This window comes from Salarias fasciatus, chromosome 11, assembly GCF_902148845.1.
Source record: "Salarias fasciatus chromosome 11, fSalaFa1.1, whole genome shotgun sequence".
Classification (NCBI taxonomy): Eukaryota; Metazoa; Chordata; class Actinopteri; order Blenniiformes; family Blenniidae; genus Salarias; species Salarias fasciatus.
Window position 1 is genome coordinate 18,125,820 of NC_043755.1, and position 25,142 is coordinate 18,150,961.

Here is a 25,142-nt window from a genome sequence, read left to right on the forward strand (position 1 = left end):
ACAGCAAATGCTGTGTGCTAAAGTCTGGTAAACGATGTTGAACATCATCAGTATGGATGTCACAGTCCCTGAATGACGCAAACCAGCACAGCACCGGATTGCGTACGACTGCATAAAAACTACAATTTGCATAAATTACTTGTGGTGGAAACAGCTGCTCTGCACATCACTGGCGTAATATTACAAATGGAAAGAATTTTATTGGCTGCTGAAAGAGGAGCAAGGCAACAGTATTCACAGCAACATGTTCACGGCAGCTTCATCTGTTTTATTTTTAGACTGGAGGCATACACAGTCAAAGTTTTGATTACGTTTGAAAAAAATTAGACTGTCTTTATGAGGCACCAGAAGCAATTCCTGGAAAATCCGGGGTCCGTTTCTAGACCTAGTTAAAGGGATGAACCTCCTGCTGATTTCTCACTGCAGCTTGCTTGGAGCATCAATGCTGTGTGGCACTTGTGGGTCAATGCATGGAAAAAACAACAGTATATAGACTTTTGTATATGTTGTTTGGCTTTGAGCTGACGCACACACGCACGCGCGCGCTCACACACACACACACACACACACACACACACACACACACACACACACACACACACACACACACACAGTCTTGTATTTCTATCCTTGTGGGGACCGTCCATTGACTCCCATTCATGTCTAGCCCCTAACCCTGACCCTTACCCTAACCCTAACCCACACCACAACAAAGCCTAACCCTAAAGAAATGTTTTTGCACTTTTACTTTTTTCAGTAACAACAACATGGTCAAGAAAACACTGTTTCTCCGACTTAGGACCGGAAAAAGGTCCCCACAAGGCACGTCATTCCACGTTTTGCTATCCTTGTGGGGACATTTGGCCCCGACAAGGATAGAAATACAAGAACACACACACACACACACACACACACACACACACACACACACACACACACACACACACACACATTTTTTATTCACTTTCATATAATTATATGACATTGTAATATTATTGTATAATCATTATTGTTGTTTATTTCGCCATAAATCTGAGTTCATCTGTTTGTGTCTTTGCTGTCCAGGGTCTTCAACATCTTGGCCAAGAACTGCTTTTCTTTCATTTAAGTGATTGTATCTCTATGAGCAAAACAAAACCAACAGTGCCCGTAACACAGAAGAAAAGTCTACAAATAAAGTTTTTATTATGTTTTAATTATATGATCTATAATTTGTGGGAAGGTCATCTTTAATATGAAATATGAGTCATTTAAATAAAGTCAAATTAAACCATGAATAATGGCCAATGCAATGAGAGCGGTGCTGCTTTTTATTGATGAATACAACATAAGCTTGTGAAATATAGCGACTCCTGGAGGTCACATTGTGTATTAATGAGAGGACTGCAGACGACAGCCTGGATACAGTGGGTAATGGAAATGCAACAAAGATCAGTCAAGAGAATAATAATAATAATAATAATAATAATAATAATAATAATAATAATAATAATAATAATAATAATTATAATAATAATATTGATTTTGTATTTGTATTTGTATTTTAATTTATATTTATATTTCTTTCTGAATGTCTTATTTTATATGTTACTATACTATACTACTCTTATTTCATATGTTAGACTATTATATTCTATTCTGTGTGGAGCAATGATGGAAATAATTTACCCCTGGAATTATTCTATTCTATTCTATTCTATTCTATTCTGCTCTATTCTATTCTATTCTATTCTATTCTAAATCTAAAGGCACGTTCACCTTTTTAATGCAGCGCGTTACAAGTTTGTCCCTCGTCGGCTTCCGCTGGTCTTACCGGAAGTAGAGACGGTGCAACAACAACAACTTCATTCATTCTGTACAACATATGTGAGTGATGTTATTGTGAGAAAATACCCATTTCTTTATACCGAAATGCGCAGAAGAACCGAAGTCCAAGCCTCGAGTGATGAATCTCCCGACGCGAGTAGAAAGGTAAAGTTCCGGTTATTGTAATAAACCTGCTGAAAGCTTCACGTGATGGCACAGTCTGTCGACAGCAGCGAGCATGCTCACTGATAAATCTTAAATGTTACAAAATTGCGAGCTTCCTAACAGTTTTTCTTTTGAAGTGTTTATTTGATATTACACTCAACAGTATATTTTCTTATCTGCACACATCAGGGTCCTGATCAGAGGCCTCGGGCTGAAGCTGAAAGAAGAGTTTCATACAGCTCTGTGCTCATCAACATTGGGAAGTGTTTACTGTTAATCATCTTCGTCCCTCCATTCCTCAACTATGCATCACTACAGAGAGAAGGACAGATGCTTTTGCCCAAAGGTCATTGTCCCATCTAGTATGATATTACACCACCTGGAAACAGCTCACAGTGTACACATCAGATATCTTTGGGTTTGCTGTTTTCTGAATTTACTGAAGTTTAACAGGTATGATACTTGTCTTTCTCCCCCTCCTCTGTTTTTAACCCAGATGGCCTGATTGTCGATGTGGGTTTGGGTCAAAAGATGCATCTGTTGTGTAAAGGACGAGGACAACCTGTTGGTAATAACAAGTCTCCTTTTTCCATGTCATGATTCTGCATTCTGCTACTTTGTGTTTATTTATTTTTCACTGAAGGCTGCCTAAGCTGTAATTTCTTTGCAGTTATACTGGATGCACCTACTGGAATGTCCTCAGATGTTTGGTGTCATGTCCAAGAGAGTGTTGCCAAACTGACAAAGGTGACAGATTGACTTTGTTCTGTACATTGAATGAGGAGTACATTAAGAAATTATTCTCTGAAATATTTAGTTTCCCCAATCTAACACATCCATTCTTGTGGAACTAAGATCAAAGACACACTGTTTGTGATAAAGTGTTGATGTGTCTACATTTGACAAATGAGTCCACTGCTGGTGAAGTTTCTGTGGAATCAGCTAATGCAGCCTTGTTGTTTGTTGTCCGGGTCATGCAGGGACACTTCTCGCAGTAGCGGTGCCACATCCTCTCTGCTCAGCGAGGACTCAGCACAGCAGATAGTCTAGGCTGACAGCCTGCCCCATGCTGTTTGTCCAAAATGTGACCCAAATGAGGTCAGAGGCTCGTTGAGGAAGCACTCTGATCCGTCTGAACAACTACATTGCATGAGCAGCAACAAAAGCAGACAAGCAGCTTAATGTTTACACCTGTATCTGCATCTTTTCAGAGCTTCTCAGCTGCCATGGATTTTTCTTGCTTACACAGTCGAGGGGAGATCATCTCATATGTATTTATACCACAGTACTCACTCGCCTGTGTGTCACCGCTCGCAGGTTTGCACCTATGACAGAATGGGACTGGGCTTCAGCAAGCGGCTGATGCAGAATGAAACCACAGGAACAGAGAAAGTTTGGGGGATATCAACAACCGGAAGGTGAGGAGATTTCTTTAGCTGGCTGTCACTGTGAGATGTCGTACTGTGTGTGATGTGTGATAGCACTTTCTCTGACCAATCATGCTCCTGCCCTCCAAGTGAACTTCCTATAAATATAATGAAACTATTGTTGGCTTTTTTCTCTTTCATTGCTGGTCGTCTGATTTTTATGATGTTGAAGAGATTTATGAAAGCTACTAAAGAGACAAGGGCCTCACGCATCGTAGTGAAGCGGGTGATTCCAATGACATGCTTGTTGTGGGAAGAAGCTAGTATATACTGTGAAGAGTTTGTTGTGTTAGAAAACTAGATCATTGATATTTTAAGCTGCAGAGGCTCTGACATCTTGCAGTCGATTAAGTTTGTTAGTGAAGATGGATGGAGATTGTTGTATGACACAGTTGTGGTTTAATTATGCCTCGTATTTTTCAGTTTCGACCTCCCGCTGGGGCTGTGTCAGTTTCAGGACACAATGGCGTTCTGATACATGATGTGAAATGATTCTAGTCCAAGGGGTTAGAGGAGACACTGAGCTTCACTTTCTTTAGTCTACAGACAGCAGATCGGTATAATTTGGTTGCTTTTATTCCTCTTTACCATTATTATTTTTTTTGGCACATTAATGCATTTGTATTAATTCCTGAAGTTGATGAGCAGTAGAGCAGGATTTGTATCTTTGTGAGATAAACAAAATAAATGTTGCTTTAAATCAGATCTCCTCACCAAAACACCATCAAATAATCAAATGGTAAACGTTCATCACAATTTTTGTGAGTTGATCAAGTAGTTCTGGGCTCAAATTGGACTCTAGCTTTTCTGTGTAGAGTTTGCATGTTCTCCCTGTGCTTGCATCTCAAAAACCTCGGAAACATCATTGTTAGGTTATTTTATAATTTTATCTGTCAGAGGCTGAAGGTAACATTTCTATCATAATTATTACATCAATGTTTGGAAATTGTAACGTAAAAAAGTTTTATTTTCATTTTTAACAATTGACAAAAGTTGTTTTCTATTGATTAAAAATGTGTTTCTGTGCAAAACCTAATAAATAAAATCAAATAGTGAATGAACTGTGACAGTTTGCCTGAGGACATATGATAACATGATGCACTCTACATTCACTCTACATTCAGATATTTTTTAATAGAATGAAGTTTCTAGTGTTTCTGCTGTAGGGTGTTTGTACCAACCACTACGCCAGCGTGCCTTGCAAAAACACAACCTCAAGCATTAATTTGAGGAGCTGAGTGCAGGCAAACTTTGCGTTTCATCGAAGAAGAACAATCCAATATAGCAAAGCAGTGTGAAAATCTAAATTCTTGTTTGGCTTGCTGAAACTGAAGACAGGTGAGTCCTGACTCCGCTTTCTTTGCTTTTGTTATTGGAGGTACTCTCCCCGTGCGTGTAGTGTTCCAGAAAGGTGGATAAAAACACAGGCTTGGGATTTTTTTTTATTACTAGTTAAGCAGATTATAATGGTGAAAATGATGCTTGCACAGTACAAAGCGTATTTAAGTACTCGCATAGAATCTATTTTGTTTTCTTATAGGACTGCTCTTCTCATACAGTGCTGGGGTTATTCCAGCCACAGCACATACAGTGCTGACACACCACTGCAGCCTTCCCATCTAAAACATTGTAACATGTTGAGCCTTAAATCTGCCTAAAGGGATGAGCGGGCGTGGCGCCCCGAGGGCCAGCAGCCTAGTTTACCTTGGCATCTGGCCCGGGAAGCGGTGGGCCGGCTGCTTGAGATGCAAGCAATCAATTTCCCAGAATTCAATATCTGAGGGAGTTTGATGACTGGCTAACCTTAACCCTGGCAGTCCTGCGAAATCTCCTCATTTCATTGTGACACCCCCGGCTTGATTTATTAGCACAACAAACCCGGGACAGCAGATGGCTCTCCGAGAGTCGCTGCTGCGCCTCCTGTGATGATGATGCTCACCCTGATGACATAAGTTTGCCGGTGATCGGTTTTCCTGCGGCGTTTGGCGGTGGAAAGCAGCCAACCGCCGCCCTCCTCTGCAGCCGAGCCGCTTCTTCTAGTGCCACGTCTGGAAAGTGATTAAACAGAAAAGTAGAAGTACTGCTGACCTTCCTTATTCATCCACATGGTCAGATTCCTCATTGTTACATGATGATGGAATTTGTCTTCGCCTATCCTCTTTATTATTTTTTTTTTTTTTGCGTCCTCTCCAGTGGGTTCTTAAGAAAGCTGTTAATGAGGACATCACAGATTAATGACGGCTTCTTGTATTCATCTCTCACGCTGTGAACCCAAGTGCCACCTAGATGAATAAATAAACCCCCCCTGGCCCAGTTTGCAGCGCGTCCTGCTTTTGTGCGGCTGCTGACTGGTTGAGGCTGTCTTTCAGGATGGTGGATGATCTCCAGCGACTGCTCCAGGCTGCAGAGATAGCCCGGCCCTTCATCCTGGTGGGCTCCGAGCTGGGCGCGCTCAACGGCAGGTTCTACAGCCACATTCACGACGTGTAAGTGCCAAGCAGTAAAAGTAAAAAGCCAGGATTTAATGTGAGCATGTGTATAATGCCTTCTGCGGCTCCAAAGGAGCTTTGCTCGGGCTGAAGAAGAAAGCTGGTGCTTGAAGCAAGCAGGTAAAGTTTTTAAAGGCACGGACTTCAAGCAGGTGGAAATGATAAAACGTCCATTTAGAGAAGATTTAGTAACAGTACAGCGGCTTAGAATGAGCAATTAAAGTGTGTTTTTCTGCTGTGATGTGAAGAATGTGTATGCAGGAGGTTTGATCTGGTTTAAACAGAACTCTTGAACTCTTGTTTTATCAGGAGTAATAGAATGGATTTCATTATGTAGCTCTTTTCCGATATTTGAGTCGGGGATGAAACCTGCAACCTTCCACATGAGAGATAGCCACTATACCAAATGAGCCACAGCCACAAGAGAGCCACTAACACAGAAGTTCCCTGCTCTAACTGGACGTACTGTAGATGTAACCTCACAGAAAGAACAACTCCACTGCTGAGGTTGTTATTTTCATAGATATTGAAGGCATCGTTAAAAACAGACAGCTGCTGCAGCAGAAAACACCTGCATGGTTTAATGCTACCCGCAGCTGGCGCTTCAAACTGCTTGTTTTCTCGGAAAGCGGCTCTTGTTACTTGTGTTCAAGAGCTTCAATTTAGTCCCATATAACATTCCAACACTTTTATATTCCCACTCTGCCCGAGACGCACGTGAATCGTCAAGAAGCATCACTATTAGTCTCTGACACATTGGCTGTCAGAGAACCACATATCTTTATTTTCGGCCTTTTCGCTCTGGCCAAGATGCCAAATTGTTTCATTCAAATTTTAAACAATAATAAAGCACATACATTATCAAATATACAGCAATATTTTTTGCTAAGGAAAACCTAAAGATCATAGTCTGCCTCTTTACAATTTAATTCTCACATTTCTGTTACCATTCATCTGAGACTGAAATCATATTTGTCATTGAAAGGAAAAAAAAAAAAGTATCACATTCAACATCTGATCGATCTTTTATGATGTTGTGCATTAAATATGAATTTGTGGGAGTTTTTAACAAATCCTTTGAGAAAAATCAAACCAAAATTGCATTATAGCAGTTAACGGTGACATTGTGCAGCAATACTTGACGTAACTGAGTTTATGAAATCCATGAAAGTCAACTGATGAAGTGCAGTAGTTGTTAAATTTAAAAACTCAAACTGTCCTGATAAAACTGCTCTCTGAAATGTGATGTTCCAGGGAGCTTGACTTCAAACCATTAGATAGATAGATTATTTTATTGATCTTCAAGACAAATTCACACTTCATTTTCTATTCTAGTATCACAGGTGATGTTTACCAAATTCTAAAGTTGCTGGATGTGCAGATGGATTGATGAATATATGTGTGAAAAAAAAAGTTAATGCCTCTGTCCTTAAAGATAAAGCAGGAGTTTCGAAAAAAAAAAAAACTTGAGAAATTTCCAGCAACACTTTAGCCAATGTAACAGTGATGCACCGCTGGTGTTTAGAACGGGGATTAGTTCCAGCTGCAGATTAGCGGCTGCTGTGTTTCTGACATGGTCATAAATAAGCTGCAGTGGTCATAAAGAAACGCCACTTGCTGAGGACGAGAGAAATGGATCATATGACTTATCGTTCAGGTGACAGCGAATCTCAGGTGGAATATAAAAATGACTCATGTTTGAATTGCTCCACGGCATACGGTTTTCCGTCTCTCTGAGATTCACACTTGACACAGTATGTTCCAGTGGCCATTTCCATCTCCTCCCATAAGTCAGTCATCCCAGAGACAACACGGTGATTCACGGGACAGGCGGCACGTGCCAAGATGAGAGATTTAGTGTTTAATCGGGCGCGATGCTTCTGCTGTTAGGGACGAAAATTAAGCGGAGGTGAGTGGATGACACCTTTCCAAATGGAAATATTACCTCTGGTTATGGCGGGACGGAGCTGCAAGAGGACGCCATCTATCCAGCACTCATTACGAGCAGGTCAAGGGGACAGGAGCAGTCAATGAGTCTCACTGTATGTGTATGTGTGTGTGTGTGTGTGTGTCCTCAGGCATGTGTCCGACCTGGTGCTGATTGATCCCATCCCGGAGGACGTTTTTGAAGAGGACCAGTGGAGAGAGTACTGGTGAGTTTTATTGGAGGCTTCGGAGGCGTAGCGAGCTCGGGAGATAAAAAACCGAAGAGAAGGTTGCGAGGAGCTGTGGATGAAAAGGAGAGAGGGGAGGGGAGACGGGATGGAGGAGCTGGAACGATGGAGGGATGCGGAGAAGCGGATTGGGGTAAAGAGATTGAGAAGAGAGGAGCGTGGAGAGAGGGAGCGAGGACGGCGATAAGGAGCAGAGAGGAGCAGATAAAAAAGCAGGAGGCAGGGAAGAGGAGAAGAAAACCAGGGAAAATGCATCAGGACAACAACAAAAAAAAAAGAGGATTAGTTTGAGAAGAAGGGAGGCAGAGGAGCCTCACAAGTCAAGCACCCAGCTCTTCCTTCATTGGCCCTCATGGTGGGAAGAGTTGATTATCTGCACTGGGCGGGGCTCATTAGCATGATTAATTGGAGGCCAGAGAATCTCATTAGCTGATCGCAGTCTTTTAGCATGAAGCAGATGAGGGGAGAGCGAGGGGTTGCGGCTGTGGTCGAGACTGACTGGCAGAGGGTGTAATAACACTGCTTTAATCCTCCGGGCGAGATATATGTCAAGTGGTAGTCATTGTCGCAGCATATATCTCATTATGCATTAATTATCATACATTTGGGACGGGTTGCTGTAAACGATAAGGGGGAGTCGCTGCGAGAAGTGTCACTTACGCAACATCAACCATCTCTCAGACTGTTTACAAGTACAAGATGTCGCGTGTCGTCATTAAAAGGTATTCCGCCGCCGAAGAGATAATAATTAATCGGTTGCATAATTTAGTCAAACATGCTAAGCTTTAAGACGTGGCTGACAGTCATGTCTGCATAATGAACACATCTCTGGAGCCACTTTTGTCACTCAGTGTGTGAAACAGCTTTTCCCTCCTCAAAACCCAGCAGATAGCTCTCCTGCTGAAGCTCTCTGTTGTCTGCAGATATTCTCACTTCTAAACAAATCCGCAAATCAGAGCTCAATAACAGAATGAAGGAAAAACTGCTGCAGTGAACAAGGTTTCCTGACACGGTGACCAGTATAACATGCATTAGTACCCTGAAAGCTTGCCGTATTTTAGTAAGTTATAAATATGTCAATTTAGCTTTCCTGAATGTAAAAACAGTATCTTTAACTATGTGTGCAAAAGCAAATTTATTTGCTACTCTGGACTTACAAATAAGTTCTTTCTTTCCCTCCATGCTTTAAATCAGCCGATTATCATTGATGAAGGAACGTTACTCCCAGAACAGGTCGGGGGGAATGTAAAAGCAATTAAGAATCACAAGTTTACATGAAATGCATGTTTTTGGACGTGTTGACGTGAAGCATAGTAGGTGGAGAACATGCAAACTCTGCAGAGCCACTGAATTGTGAGCTGAGTTAACCGCACACTGCTGCGACTTCGCTGATCTTGTTTTCAGATGTTGCAGCCTTAAACTTTTAAAAGCTTCAAAACATTTTTAAGCTGTGAACGTTTTTAAAGATGAACGTCCGGCGGCCTTGCTGTTGTCCGATTCAACACATCGCTGCTGCTCAGAATATTGACTTCGACACCTCGTCTATGGAAACTGTCAGTTTTCGGGTTTCGGCTCAATATTCCTCCAATCACAAAACTTTATACATACAGTTGAAAATGCCGCGGGCCAGCTGATCATGATTCACAGTTAAGAAAAAGTCTCACACTGACCTTTGTTAAAAGCTTCTGAATCAGGCATTCGTTCACCCTTCAGGCCTCTCTCCTCAACAGGCGGCTTCATGCAGTGTGTTTTTGTTTAAAAGTGTGGGACCGGCCTAAAGGGAACTGAAACTATTATTTTAGTTCTCTTTTGAGGCTGTAAATGGTGGAAACATTCATTTACTTTAAATAATACATGATAAAGTAAGTGGAAAATTTTCTTGATGTGACTGTAATCAACGTGTGATTTCCAGACATAGGATTTAAAAATTCATAGTTCATCAACTTGGATACATTGAGATCTATTTAATTCTGTGTCTGCTGGGTGAACCCTGCCTTTTACCCACTGCAGGTTGGGATAATCTCCAGTCCTCTGCAGTGATGAGTTGGATGAAGAGGGATAGAGGAAGTTTATGCACATAACTCAATTCTGAGCCCTGATGAATCCCTTTTCTAATCTTCAGTGATTCTAAATTGCTTATCTGAAGGAACTAATTGCATATTATTTTCTCTGATAAATATCCATGCACAAGTGTGCAACCTTGTTACATTAACAGCTTTACAAGTGGAGTTTTTTTTAAAGTATCCATTCCCAGTTCCTCTATATGAAAAGCCATGCTGTGGTGTAAAGGTGGATGATACTCATATCATTTCATCTACAAACAGTAATTAAGAGTTCATACCTGGTATGAGGACAAAAAGAGACAAGGTAAAAACATGATTATGGAGTTATGCCCAGGAAGAGCATTTGTAGTTGGGTCCAGCAATATTAGCTCACAGGTTATATAAGCATGAGTCAAGCCAGATAAGAAATGGATCCCTGAAAATGGCCTAATTTGTACGTGACTCTAAGTGGAGCAGCCCCATTTATCAGGGGTATGTGTCCAATTATCCTCTGATTAATAGGCATTCATTTCACTGAGTACATGACAGTGCAGCCACAATCCAATTACTCTGCGGAGAGGCAACGTGGAAATGAAATGAACCAAAGACTTACGTTTAGTCAGTAAAAAACTATTTTATCATCCGCGCCTGATTTCCACGGGGGAGTAAAAATAGCAGCAGGAGTGGGATTTACAGTATGAAGACATAAGAGATGCGGAGCGGCTTCGCTCACCGCAGTGTCTCGGCACCACTGGCCTTTCTTCCAGATGCTTTTGCTTCCTCTTTTTTTTTCACTTCCGCACGGCTGCATGTCGGTGTGAATTTCTCCCTCTCAGATTTGGGTTTATAAGCTGTTTTGAGGGCTTTACAGTATTTGGTACACAAGATAAGTAATGCAGGAGGGAGCGGGGCCGCACCTGATCGGGATTGTGTGGAGACTGTATCAGCTTTGCTCTGGGAGCGGAGGATTTACACATCAAAGAGCGGCTCATTAACAGAGGCTCACTCCCAAAATTAGTTCTGTTACATCCCACAGAATGAATCGGCCTCCTCTCCTGAGAACGGGCCGCGTTTGCCCTGGTCTATTTGTAGGCCCGTGCTTGCAAGCACTTCTTGTAAAGAATCATTTTAATTCTTATTTGGGATTTTCCTGTGCTGGAGAAAGCAGTGCGTATCTTATTTCCATAGATAATGCTGCCTGATGAGGATTAGAGAAGTCCCAGCATGCATCTGGATTTACGGTCACTAGCGTCTTTCAGGTAGACGGCTATACCCAAAACCTAAGTCAGCATTCTTCTTCCCATCCCACAAATGCATACTCCTTATATATGTGGCATAATTTAAAAGAAGCTCTAGAAATGCTCTGATTGTAATTCTGTACTGGATCGATTAGTGAGTGTTTCCAGTCCAACAGTGCCATTCTGTAGTAAAGCACAGTGGAGGCAGCATCATGGTATCCTGAGCTGCAAATACCTGTGAAAGACGAGGAAAAGAAAACTGGTGCAACATCTCAGGACTTCATTCAGGAAGTTAAAGTCTGGTTGCCAAGAGTTCTTCCAAATGAACTATGAAACTCTGGCTCAAGGACCATGATGCTTCAGTGGCCTTTAGAAGTCCTGGCCTCTGGTCAAACACAACATTTATGAGCAAAACTGGAAGGAAAAAATAAAGGGCCGGTCTCAGTCCCAGCTGTTTTGTCAGAAGGAATCAGCCAAAATCCAACCACTGAAGGTTATTGAGGGCCGAACTAAATGTCAAACAGAATTAAACAACGCTAAAGGCGACGAATGAGGAAACTTTAGACTCGCTCGAATGAGGCTGAATAAATCTTCATCTCCACCATCATTCTGACACTTTACCTGCTTAATGTTTTCCAGTGCATAAGATGTTCAGGAAGAGACAGCGGTTGATAAATTTGTGTGAAGCCACATATAATCCATCTTTACCTGCAAAAAGAATTGTTTTGATGCGCAAGACAGCTCAAAAGACCCACCAGTCCATATTGATGCAAGACTCACTTCACACTCTATCTCACCACATTTCCTTTATTACTTTCCATTATTTAAAAGTTATTTAAAAAGTTGCCTTCCGGCAAGGCAGCAGCAACCAATTCAGCCACAGGAAGATTCATATGAAAGTAAATGACTTCTGTCACCTTCCTGACTGTTTTCTCAAACAAAAGCAGTGTCGTCAACAGCAGAATCTATTCCTATACCGTAGATGTGAATAAAGGTTTGATGTTGAATGTCATTGTTTTAAAGCTCAGAAGGCGTCACTTTTCAACCAGCGGTTTGTTCAGTGACTGAGTTGCTGTGTTGCCAGTGCTGCCAACCAAACAATGATAGCAGTAGTTTTAAAATGACTGAAAATACCATCAGAAATTCAATAAATATCAATCACAGAATTAGGCTAATACCCCTTTCATCCTGCTTAAAGGACAGGATTTAACTGCACATTTACATTTACAAACGTGTCCCCTTGTCTTCCTGCAACTGAGTGTGTGAGTGTCGGTGTGTATGTGAGTGTGTGTGGAGTATAAAACTAATTTACCCCATGGGGAATTTATTTGCTCAGAGAGCAGAAACAGTGGGGAATGCTTTCGTCTAATGGGATGGCCCTTACAATTTAATGAATGCTGATTGATTGGCATACTCTGGGTTTTAATGTAGCATTACTGTGTTTAGTGCAGCCCCGTCCTCGGAGGAGCTGCACTTGAAAGGCTGCGCCTGCTGCCTTCCCTGCGTACATCTCACTCCTGCTGAATGTTACTCATCACACCGCCGATTGTTTGGAAGCTCGGAGTTTAAATCCGAACACACGAAGCCTGCAGTTCGCCTCTCGCTCTCCACTAATGTGGCTCGGATAATCAAGCCCGATTGTTTGGACAGTCGAGCGTGTGTGTGTTGGAAGTGCATCTCCTCCCTGTGTGTGTGTGTGTGTGTGGGGGGATGAGCAGAGGCCTTAAATATCCTCCGTGTTCGGAGCGGAGAAGCTCTGGCGGCTCCGTCTGCAGCCTGATTGAGTTATGAGTCCCAAAGTGAAGATGACACTTTGGGCCTCATTCATCATCCCACCTGTCATTAATATGCTCGGCGAGGCCCGCGCACACAAAGTTAGGATCACATAAACGTTTACGCAGGCACATATTGGCTGTGTGCATATTCCCCCTTCGCGGCGTGCGGCGGGCGGATAGACTCGTTCTGCGGCTCACCTGGAGCCCGCTCGGCCTGACAGGCGGCGTATGACTGTCACTTTGACTGACGACCGCTCAGGGTTTCACAACTGCTGCACTCGGTTTGATTTATAAGCCAGACAAGGTTCTAAAATGAGGGACAAGAGGAGCGTTTCTTCCCCTTTCACGGCACACCTTTTGTTAGCAGACAGATTTACAGGCTTAATAGAATTTTTCCCTCTTCCCTCCTCTTCCCTAAACCTTCCCTCATTGAGACAATGGGACGTTTAATTTATCTCTCTTTCCCGCCGTACTTCATTTAATGCCTTAAGTGGCGTTATGTAATCTGGGCGCTCTGCTCTGCCCCTCGTTGGTAAACAGTTGCAGGCGGCGGTGACAGATCCGCCCTCCCCCTCTCCGAGGCTGCGTTCAATAACCCACTGGAGCACGGCCCCGCTCTGAGCCCCTCCAGGAATCCGCCGCCCAGATTGGCAGCGGTCAGCCGTCCGTGGGCCGATGAATGGATGGATGAAGAGTAGAGGGCGAGAGACGGAGGGAAGAAGAAGAAGGAGGAGGGGAAAAGTTTTGGCAGCGTAAAGCAATAAGAGGCGATTGACTGGCCTCAGCTCAGACGCTCTCCGATCGCTGCCGGAAAGAGCTCAAACTCTATTTTGGTTGTTTGAGTTGATCAATTTAGAATAAAAACCGTATTCCCAATGTATAAATGAGTTATGACTTTGCAGTTAATTCCACATGCGTACTGTGTTTTCACTCGGATTCATTACACATTCAGATTGTGCTTCATTAACGGCTCCCAGTGAGTTGGGCCTCCTCCCTCAGTCCTCGCCTGACTCGGCTGCCCTCCCGCCCCCCTCCCCTCACCCTGAGACTCCCAGACGAGTCAGGAATGCCAATTAATTGTAATTAGAACCACTGTAAGCGTAACTATTGCTGTTACGCTCCACTAATGAAGCAGGGCTGCGGCGGCCCCCGTGTATTTACCCCAGTGTAATCTATAGTATTGATGCAGGGAGGGAGGCCAGCAGGCAGCAGGGGCGCCGCACTGCAGTGCAACACTGACACCGCGTGGAGCAGCACGGTACTGCAGCCACTCACTCCTGCTCTTCCTTTTTATTTGGAGCAGCAGGATCGACTTGGAAAAACATGTTTTCATTGGCAGGATTAGTTGAATGCAATTAACTATGATTTTGAAGTTGAGTGCATGTGATTGCTTCGATAGATTCCTTAAATATGCATTCAAACCATCTTGGTCTTCCAACAAAACAAAACAAAAAGACTCCAGAGAGGAAAAAGGCATAATCTTAATTTTGCATGACACTTTTCTAAATGCAGTATTTCTGATGGTTGGATACATACTGCAGCATTAACCTCACCCTGGAGCTGGAATTTAAAGTGTTTTCAGCTGGTTTAGATATGCACATATTTCACACACTGAAGCTCAAACAGTAAATCTAGGTGAGAAAACATGCAGATTTTTCATGTATCATCTTTTATTATATAATTGGGACACATTTTACTGTATATAGACCTGCAGTTCACTGCAGATCCATCTCCACCAATTTTTTTTATCTGTTTGTACCTCCAGTTTATGATGAAAGAGTTTGAGTGTGGGAGCAGTCTTGACAATTTAGGAACATGCAATCATTTTGGATTATGTGGCTTCATCCATCCATCCATCCATCCATCCATCAATCACATGGCTGTGTGCAGAAGGCCTAAAACCAAATGGGTTTTTTTTCATAAATCTGATGATAATGAAAGCTTATTTCAATATTATTGTGTCACAGATTTCAGAATTGTTTCAAGATAATTTTGAAATGTTACACTAGAAGCTTGTAGCGATGCATTTTGCTTTTTGTAATCAACAATATAGCTACTCAGAATTTATCTGTATATAAAAGTTCAGACTGAAACTTCTCTCGGTGCTGTGCAGCTCAGTGTTTTCCTGGTCCTGAGAGAAACATGCCTGACATGTTTTCAGTGTTTTTCTGCTCTGTGGCACATGTTTTGGTTTCTGGCTTTCAATCGGGTGCAGATCAGGAGGCCCCATGACATCTTCCAACCAGTTCAGCTTGTTAGACACTGAGTAGATCACGCTCAACTCAATCACAAATGATTTTTTTGGGGAATCACAGTAGACCATTTCCACTATTATAAAAATATTTTGATTTGTTAATTTCAAATTGTGTTTTCACTTTGATGAAAAAAATATTAGGATCATCAAGAGAAGTTATTCAACTCAGTTAAACTGGAGCAGAGATTTGTGTGAAGATAAACATTATAAGTGGCCTAACCTCATTTTTCTCCTGATGAAACCTGAATGTTCTTCGTCTTCTATGAGGCAATATTGATCTTTCATGAAGCAGCATCATAATACTCAATACACTGCAGGGTGTATCTATATCTCACAGTAGATCCAACACAGGTAGCATTGATATGAAATCATCCTCATCCTCACAGGGATTTAAACCAGCAGCACCGCTGCAGTGGGCAGAGCCTTTGTCTCACATCATGACAAATGGACTCGGTGCTTCAGGGTCATTTTGGTCGGAGTTTGCGAGGTAGTACGGATAAGAGATGGATGAATAAACTGGTTTTCTTGCGCAAATTAATCTTTATCTGTGATCAGCTGCAGTGAGAATCCTGCTACTCTATAATTTCTCACCATCGCAGTGTTAACAGGCTCTGAAAGCACAGCGAATATCGAGTCATTTCATGTATTTGGATCACTCCTGCCATGTTACATGTTAATAAAGTGTAGAACATTTTATCCTCAATGGCCAAGCCATTATAGACTGAGGCTCTTCTCGAATCTTCAAGCCAGAGTTAAAAGCCACATCGTCTATCCGTCCACGTCCTGATGGGCTCCGTCTTTTAATGCTGCTCTTTGGGGGGTGTGGGGGGGGGGGGGGGGGGGGGGGGGGATCTTTTTTTTTTTTTTTTTTTTTTTTAAAGAAATGTTCCTTGGGCGTAATAGTTAGCTGAGCCTCGTGTAATAGTCCGTGTTTAAATGTTCTGTGCTCATTGTAATAGTTGGCAGGAGCTCATGTAATAGTTGGTGTTGTGTGTGTGAGCGGGCTCTCAGGTAACAGAGGCCCTGCATATGGAATGAGATGGTAATGAGGAGGTGGCGGCGGTGGGGGCGGGGGCGGAGGCGGAGGGGAGCCTTATCACTACAGGGCCAAATTCCGACAGTGAATTGCGCAGTTGTAACAAAAGTAACAGAGCGTCCATTCAGCCTGCACTAATCCAGATGGGAAAGTCAAACAGCAGAAAGTCCACGGCACAAACTCATTTCATCACTTTATTAATTTAGATATTGCCTCCTCGCTCCTGTGGGGAGAGGGAAAAAAAAAAAAAAAGAAAAAAAAAAAGAGCCCCTCTGAAATGACCAACATCGGTGAGGCGTTTTGCTCTACATGGTTCCCCCACTTCGTCTCCTCCCGTTATCTGTTTAATTCATCCCACCAATCTTGGCTGTCTTTACCCACTAAATTTCCCTTTGACACGCATGCCTTGCTTCGCATAATCCTCACTCGGGGGCAGAATTAAAAATGGAAAAAAAAAAGAGGAGGGAATAGGACAGGTGGCTGGAGAATCCTTGAAATAATGTTTCAATGCCAGACCCGGGAATGATTTGACCAGATTGAAACTGGGGGGCAGATAGGAGCAGAGTATTTCCCTCCCGCCGCCCTTTTTTACTTTTGGAACCAAGGGGTAAGAAAGAGGGTGACAGGTGGAAAATGTGCAGAGGCTGAGGAGTCCCTTAAGAGTCGGGTCGAAGAGTCGGTCCTAAATTGTGACGCCAGAATGACTGCAGGGGGAAAACTGTGGCAAGGAAGATGAAAATGTCAAAAATGTCACTCTCCGGAGGTCTGATTTGAAAAGTTTCCTCTCTCCACTGAAGGCTGGAAATTAGAACAGTCGACGTGTTTCTCTCCCCTCTCTGCTTGTATCCGTTTTTTTGACCCAGAGGGACTGTGAATATGACAGATACGCTATCTTCACGTAGCCGTTTGTGGCAGGTGAAAAACCATTCTCCGCCGTGTCTTTCAGGTTTATCTGGCCGATCGGCGCCGACACGCTCCGCCGCAGAAAGGCCCGACGTGACGAGCTGCGGTTGTTTGCGTAGCAGCATGTCGTATTGAAAATCAGTGAAATGGGTTACTTTACACATGAAAAGTGTGAGTGTACGATAGTGCTGTGATATGAAGAGGATAATGGGACTGAAGCCTCCTCCAGCAGACACACCAGGCTTCTTCTCACGGCACCGACTGCTACAAGTTTGAGGGACGTTATCTGCAGTCATGAACCGAAGACGCTGATTCATCCGATTCTGATGCTTCAGCTCTTTATCGAGAAATTGACACGTTTAGTAACTTTCAAAATACACGTACTAGAGGTTGAATAGTGAGTGTTGTGGATGTGAGTGTGTCGCTCTGTGAGGTCGTGACCTGTCCAGGGTTTTAACGCTGCCTGAGTGAATGACTAAATACGTTCCTTTAAGGTCAATTTAACACTTTTCTAACAGATTTTAATATTAGAGGACAAATAAAGATGTTTGCACTGCTTTTGTGACCCTCAGTGAAAATACCTGTAGAACTAAAATTTCACACTTTCAACTGTTTTCAGTGTTATATATGTGGTTACTGCTGATTCTGAGAAATTGTGATTTTCTAACAGTCAGAACCAATGAGAATGCCTCCTTTGGATAAGATTGATCATTCTGGAATACGATGATGCCACAGCTGTTGTTTATGTGTCTTTAGCTCATTTTTAAAGTTTTAAAGGAAAAAAGAAAACAAAAACAAACACGCTGTTTCTCTAAAAGTCCAGTATCTATGAAATCAATGACTTCCTTTGTGTTTTGGATTTTCTGTCATTGCTACAGATGTGGTGTTAGGTCAGGACAGCCCTGGTATTCACCGGGACAGGTCAAATTCAACACTTTGCGTTGTTTTTATTAATATGCAAAAGTGCTTTACAAATAAAGTTTGATTTGAAAGTTTGAAATGAAGAATGAGTATAGAGAAAGGAAAAATTTCAGGATTCGGTTTTGTAGGATTGTGCAAAAAAAATAAATGTGATATATTTACATACCTTTTTCCTATAGTATATATTATATACAGTGTTTATAGTTAGTGATCTTTGTGACAAAATTATTGATGTGACCACATGAATTCATATTACAAGCTTTCAAGGATGGAGATCTAGAGACTCTTTACCTTGATGAAATGTCATCTCCACACACAATTCTTTCCTTTTAATCTTTGAAATTAAATCTTCATTGAAGAAAAATAAGTGGAGCATTAAACACATGCATGTTATTGTTTTTCAATATGTTCCAATTGCAACTGAGACGAAGTAAAATGGTAAAATACTCTCAGTCTCCCAGCGGCAATCCTAACATGCTGAAATGTTGCCAGTAAAATGTCTATGTAAATATACATCAACACTGAACATCTCATCCACACAGAACATACTAGATGAATTCAACTTCAACTCAAAATCAACATGTGTTGGCCAACTTCACAAAATGAGGTTTCTGAAAGTGGACCGTGTCCCATTATTGTGCAGAAAACAGACAGACTGTCCTGAAGTTATGTATGAAAGTTAAAAAAAAAAAAAAAAAAAAGGTCATGATAAACAGAATTTTAGAAACAAATGTAAGAATTTTTCCTCGATCGAAACCAGTACTTGATGTAATCAATCATCAGCTGTGTGACAAAATCAAAAATTGAACCTATATTGTCAAACTTGTGGATTTAAAACAGTATTTTGTCTCATTCTGTGTTGTAGATTTGACTGAACTATCTGTTGTCTCCTGGCCTAAACGTGGTGAAATAATCAGCAGTAGGAATGAACCTGGTGGCGCGAGACCGAGACCGATCGCACTCAGTGTGGCTCAGATCAAGCTGAAACAGGAGTGAGTGTCTCCCGGTGCATGTGGGACAGATCTACAGCGTGCGTGCTGCATGTCGGGGCAGGCTGCGCCGCGCCGCACGGCGATGGCGGCGGCGGCGGCAGCAGGCGGCGCGCGGCACTATTGATTGGGCTCCACAGGCTGAGACCAGCCAATTCAGAGCACCAGTGAGCCGAGACCGATTGGGCCTCCTGAGTTACAAAATCCCACAGCTCTTCTTCTCTCGCCTGCCAAAAAAGAGTATTTCTCATTCCCCAGGCAAATGTTTTCTCGAAGAGAAAAGTTTGAGATTTTGGGCTGGAAAAAGACTGGAGGAAGGCAAATATCAGGCAGGGCCTTCGCTGGAGCCCTGAACTCCAGCACACGCCGGCCGCTGCGGCGTAGGAATAGGGAAGACGCTGAGTGAACGTGGTGATGGAAAGTTGCTCTCTCGTCCTTTTTGGTCCCTTCAGCAGCAACATTTGATAATGAAAGTGTGATTACACGCTACTCTCAACAGCAGAAACAGGCTTTTAACACTGCGGCTAAAAAGACGCTCAGTCTTCTGAGTGGACGTTGAAATGAGATACATGAGGTGCGCGGGCGTCCATTGTCATGGCTGTGATGCAACTTTTAAAAAAACCTTCATGCGTGTTGTGATTCCAGGTATGGGAAGCTGCTGCCGTCGCTGCAGGCCCGGCAGTTTTCGGCCGCCACGGGGCTGAGCCGCATGCTGCTCATCCTGGGAGCCATTCAGCCCGCGATCCGAGGCCAGAACGTGTCGGAGGAGGTCATCCAACGCCAGGTACACACACACGCGTCACCCGCAAAAACACACCTGGCAGGCAGGGGTTGCAAAAAGACATTAGAAAACATACGACGGGTTTAATGTTACAGTTACTGGTCATTTAGTAGATTAACACCTGAACATGGCTTTGGTCATGTTAAACATTTGCCTTCCTGTTTTATAATTTTCCATTTTTAATGTATTTTTTAATGCCATTCTTTTTTTTTTTTAAATGTTTCATCAGTGTTTTGTATTCTCCAAAATTCTTTAAATTCAATTTGTTTAACCTGAATATTGATAATCACTGATTTTATACCTTTTTTTACATCAGATGCTCTATTGTTGTCTCTTTCATTATTATAATATATTTACATTATCCTTACGTTTTTAAAATCTAATTGTTACTTTCTCATGTTTATTAAACACTTTGGGTTGTATTGTGTGAAAGACAGTTTGACTGTTGCTCGGATGACTTCAGGGATGAACATAACCGGTCACCAAGCTGAATTAGTACCATAATATTAATTGATCTGTGCTTCAATAATCGAAGACCGCTCACCTCATGTGGAGCTCAGTTTAGCACGAAGGCAGTTCAAAAGGCTTCACATCAACAAACACGAGCCACCAGAAAGACCCAAGAAACTAGAAATAAGAAGAACAACATTGAAAAATGAAAGTAAATGGCTTGATATGCGAGGCGGTGTCGAACGTAAAGCCCGATCAGACGTCTAAACAAGACAAACAACATGGATTTCTGACTCTGCCCCTCTGCTCAGTTCAGTTCATCTAATTTAGACTTATTGAGGGGAAACGGTGACATCCATCCCCATCGTTCCCGTGCAGCCACAGGATGGTGCTAGTGTGAGAATAATGGCGCCGGCTCGTCGGCAGAGATAGGAGCTGCCGCTGATTGCAGGAGCGTTTGTCTCCGTACCGTCAGGCTGTGAATTTGGCACCTCGATGTGACACCAGCCGTCATTTTTAAACAAATGAAAATTGAGCCCCAGTTTTTTTTTTTTTTTTTTTCTTTCCCCTCTGAGCTTGACAGAACGCCATAGACACCCTGTATCTGGTGACGCATGCTATATTATAAACCCTCGGCCTTTTGACAGGTCATCTGGTTTGTGAGGAAAAGCCTGTTAATATAAAGCTACAAGCTTTTTGCTCTGTGTTGCAGATGAGGTTGTTTTGTTTTTTTTTTTCCCCTCTTTGCTCTCATCCAAACTGGGATCTGCTGTGAATCACACATGCAGCTGTGACACTGGTGCCTGTCATGAAGTCCTGTAGTCATTTTTTTACTTCCTCTTGGAAACATCTCAGGCAGAGGAGTGGTAATGGATTCTGATGATGAACAACAACCAATATCTTGGAGGACATGAAGAAATGCTCCCTATGCACTGACACCTTACGTTACCAGAGGGGGGTGGGAAAAAAAAAAAAAAAAAAAAAAACATCTCCTCACGCTCATGTTTGGTCCATTAAGAACCGAGACGGCGTGGATTTTGCAGGCGGCGGATAATTTTGGTTTCAGTCTTTCTTTTTTGTGTTTAAACAAACGACTTGCTCTCTCATGGCCCTGTGCGAAACGCTCGGTGACATTTTTCCAACATTCAATCAGCATTACCATTTTTTTTTTTTTCCTCCTCTCTTCCCTCTTTCCCCCTGCAGCTGTCTGTGTGATGCGGTGACGTTAGGCTCGTGGATGAATGCGAGCGGTTCGTTAAGGCGCCTTGTTCTCCGCTGCCAGCCACCCACGATTTGATGGCAGCAGTGATGAGGGACCTATTTCAGCTTTTCAAGTATTACAGTTGTTGCCAAGGAGATAAGGACATCATTGTGCTTGAATTCTCCAAGGAGAGAAAAAGGTTTTGTAGACAGGCTAGTGAAGGTTATAACACACGCGCGCACGCACACACATGCACACAGGCAGCATACTGAACTCAATAGAGCATGCAGTCCATTTCTCAAGGGCATGTTCTGTAACCACTGCTTAATTGAACTGGAGCAGAATTGTTTGCTGCACCGAAGCTATCTGGTCTCATCGCACGTGGGTGATGGAGACCGTTAAAGGCGAATTCTGTGCCATTCGAGAGTTTGGCATCTACTTCGCAGCGTGGTGAACTTTTTTTTTTTTTTTTTTTTTTTTTGCACCAAGTAACCAGAGAGAACAAAGACAGAGATCTGAGATGTGACGTGAGGGCTTCAGCTGCCCTGAGCGAGCTGGACGTTTGCCTCCCCTGCAATCCAAATGACTTCGTCTAAAAATCTCTTCAAAATCAGCATGCAAATGTAAATATTGGATGGAATGGACAATTTTTTTGGGGGGAACTTCCACATGTTGTGCTTGCATACAGCAGTTATTAATACCAGTGTGATAACACTCTGACCTCGTGCAGAAAGCTGAAATTAAGTCGCATCAAAACTTTGCAAATCAATGTCGTTTTCTTTGACCATCTCCTCTTCAGCTTTAATTACACAGACTTCCATGTCAATAGCAAACAATCACATATTTTAAATAACCATCTTACTTCCGCACATTGATTTATTTGACCCAATAGAAGGTGTAACCCACTCTCAAAACAAAGCCAGCCCTGTATTTATCACTGACAAACTGACTACATGCACCTCTGAACTGTTTGGATCAGTCTGCAATGGGAAGATAGTTCTGATATTCTTAAAGATTAGTAAACCTTGTAAGAAATATTGTGCAAAGTTGAGTGAATTACATATATTGCTCTTATTTTAAGGCTGTAGTGCAACGACAAGCGTAGATCTATAGACAGATTGATAAAGAAGGAGCTGCAGCAGTGAGAGGAGCAGTGAATGCTGTGACAGATTGTATGGCCCCCACAGAGCCCTGATCTCAACATCAAGGAGGCATTCTGGGATTACATGAAGAGACAGGAGACACTGAAGACAGCTGAACTTCTCCAAGACAGTTGGAACAAGCTTTACAAAAGCAAAGAGTGGACATGAAATCTAGATTTTATTTTTTTTTTTCTGTTTTAAAGAGCTTTGTATGATGTTCACCCATCACTGAAAAGCTGTCCCGACAGTGGCGAGCGTGGTGTTGAAGTGACGCCGTACAGCTTCTGAAATTAAGAGGAACAACTGAATAATACACTCAATGGAATGAAATCAAAATCCATTGAGCTCAAATGAGCCAAAACTGGCTTTGTGTTCACCACTTTTACACAAATTTCTCATCTCTTTTTGACACATGCCTGTTTGTGAAGGTCGTGCACGTCTTGCTTGATGCACCGCAGTTTAATTGGAGTTGCTCTTTGTGTGTTTCTTGCAGAAATACCTGCTCAGTAACCCGGCACATCAGAGCAGCGCTGTGGACGAGCACTACTTTCTGAATGAAAGTGCAGCTCAAGTGAAGTAAGAGAAACACACTGAAGCGTCACGTTCAGGCCTGCAGTGAAAAGTAAATGTACTCCACAGTGTTTAAGTTCTTTGTTTTTTTTTTTAAAGGGACATCACTAAGTTCAAGCCCCTCTCCAGCCGGACGTCCGTGAGCGTGCTCACCGGGGATCTGTTTGACGAGGAAATGCCAGAAGACCTGAACCAAGTGAGCGAGCGTCCCGTGTCTGCTCGCCCGCCGCCGTGAACAATGCTCCACTAACGCGGTAAATATCTCTCTCTCTCTCTCTCCCCTCCCTCACCCCACTCCTGCACCAGATGGTAGCCAAGCTTCAAAAGAGGTTTCTGAAGGAATCCTACCCATCAGCCAATCACATTCACATAAAAGGAGCAGACCGGCGAATGATCTACAAGAAGCCATCTGCCATCAGCCAGCACCTGAGGAAGCTCGTCAACCAGCGACAAGCCAAGCAGCAGAGCGAGTGACCCGTGGCCAAAACGGAGCTGCACCCCGCACACGGACAGTTAAATACGTTTTAAACATTCAATAAAAAAAACTGAACTTATCTTCTTCCTTCTTTTTTTTTTTTCACCTTTTTTCTGCCGCCATCGGTACAGATTGTCTCCGCACCTGTGAAGGTTCATCAAGAAGTCAATTCCTGAAAATCTTTTTTGCACAGTTCTGCTTCATTGGAAGCTATTTAAATGAAGATAACTGGAGGGGATTCGGTGTGATGAAATATTTTTCTGTCTTAGATTCATCTTATCTGTCAAGTTGTTATTTCAGGCTCCTCACCTGATTGGGCAGTGCTGAAAAATTAATACATTATTCCTTATCAATGCAAAGACCACACACACACACACACACTTTTTCATTTTACTCCTGTCTGCATGTTCTTCCATGTTAAAGCCTCGAGGAAAACTGCATTCACTTTTTGCTCTTCCTTCATTTTTTACTCAAATGTAACTGACTTACTACTTTTTTTTCCACACAGATAATCACACACACACACACACACACACACACACACACACACACACACACACACACACACACACACACACACACACACAGGCCATTTATCAGGCAGACTTGGACTCTCTTTTGCCTTCAGTACCGCCACCATTCTCAGAGAAGCAGTAGATTGGTCGTCAGAAATGTGGCGGCCGTGTTGAGATTTGTGTTCCGGTAAAGGAAAGAAAATCTTCCGGAGTGTTTAGTATCTGCAGTGTGTCGGTAGAAGAGCGACAGCTGCTTCTGGTGGGATCTGCAGGATATCGCCAGGCTTCACAGGAGCATGGTGGTTTGCACTTTTGGCTCAAAGTGAGAAATCTGGGACAAGCAGTCTGAATCGTCTCATGTACAGGGGCTGAACTATAAATAGGTGTGTGTGTGTGTGTGTGTGTGTGTGTGTGTGTGTGTGTGTGTGTATATAGCTGTCTGTCTCTTTGTGTTTTTTCCCATTGTCTCCTGGGATTGGCTCTGGCCCTTCACGAACCAGTATTTTCTAAATTTGTCGCTAATTATTTGGTGCAAACAGATGAGAATTCTTCAAAGCATCTGTTTTTAACAGTGCACCTCTTCTCCGGATTTTTCCAGTGGTGATGTGGAACAAAAAAAAGACCAAAGGGCGCTGGATTATCCTGAGGATTTAAGTTTAATTATGACACCACATCAAAATAAAAATTTCCAACAGATCTGGAATTTAATTCCATCCATATACATGCATAGCAACAACGTTTTAAGAAACATTTTCTCCCATAATCAGGACATTGGAATGATCATTTTAC

The 25,142-nt window shown here is 42.6% G+C and overlaps 1 protein-coding gene across 1 annotated transcript; it reads left to right on the top strand.

Moving 5' to 3' along the window:
* Positions 1-1,833: 1,833 nt before the first annotated feature.
* LOC115396205 (uncharacterized) lies at positions 1,834-23,924 on the top strand. Its single transcript, XM_030101927.1, has 11 exons — positions 1,834-1,971; positions 2,161-2,317; positions 2,468-2,539; positions 2,642-2,718; positions 3,289-3,389; positions 5,768-5,884; positions 7,966-8,040; positions 19,865-20,003; positions 23,287-23,369; positions 23,463-23,559; positions 23,670-23,924. Exons 1-11 carry the CDS (start codon positions 1,912-1,914, stop codon positions 23,835-23,837), a joined length of 1,146 nt encoding a protein of 381 aa, XP_029957787.1. The 5' UTR covers positions 1,834-1,911; the 3' UTR covers positions 23,838-23,924.
* The last annotated feature ends 1,218 nt before the right edge of the window (positions 23,925-25,142 follow it).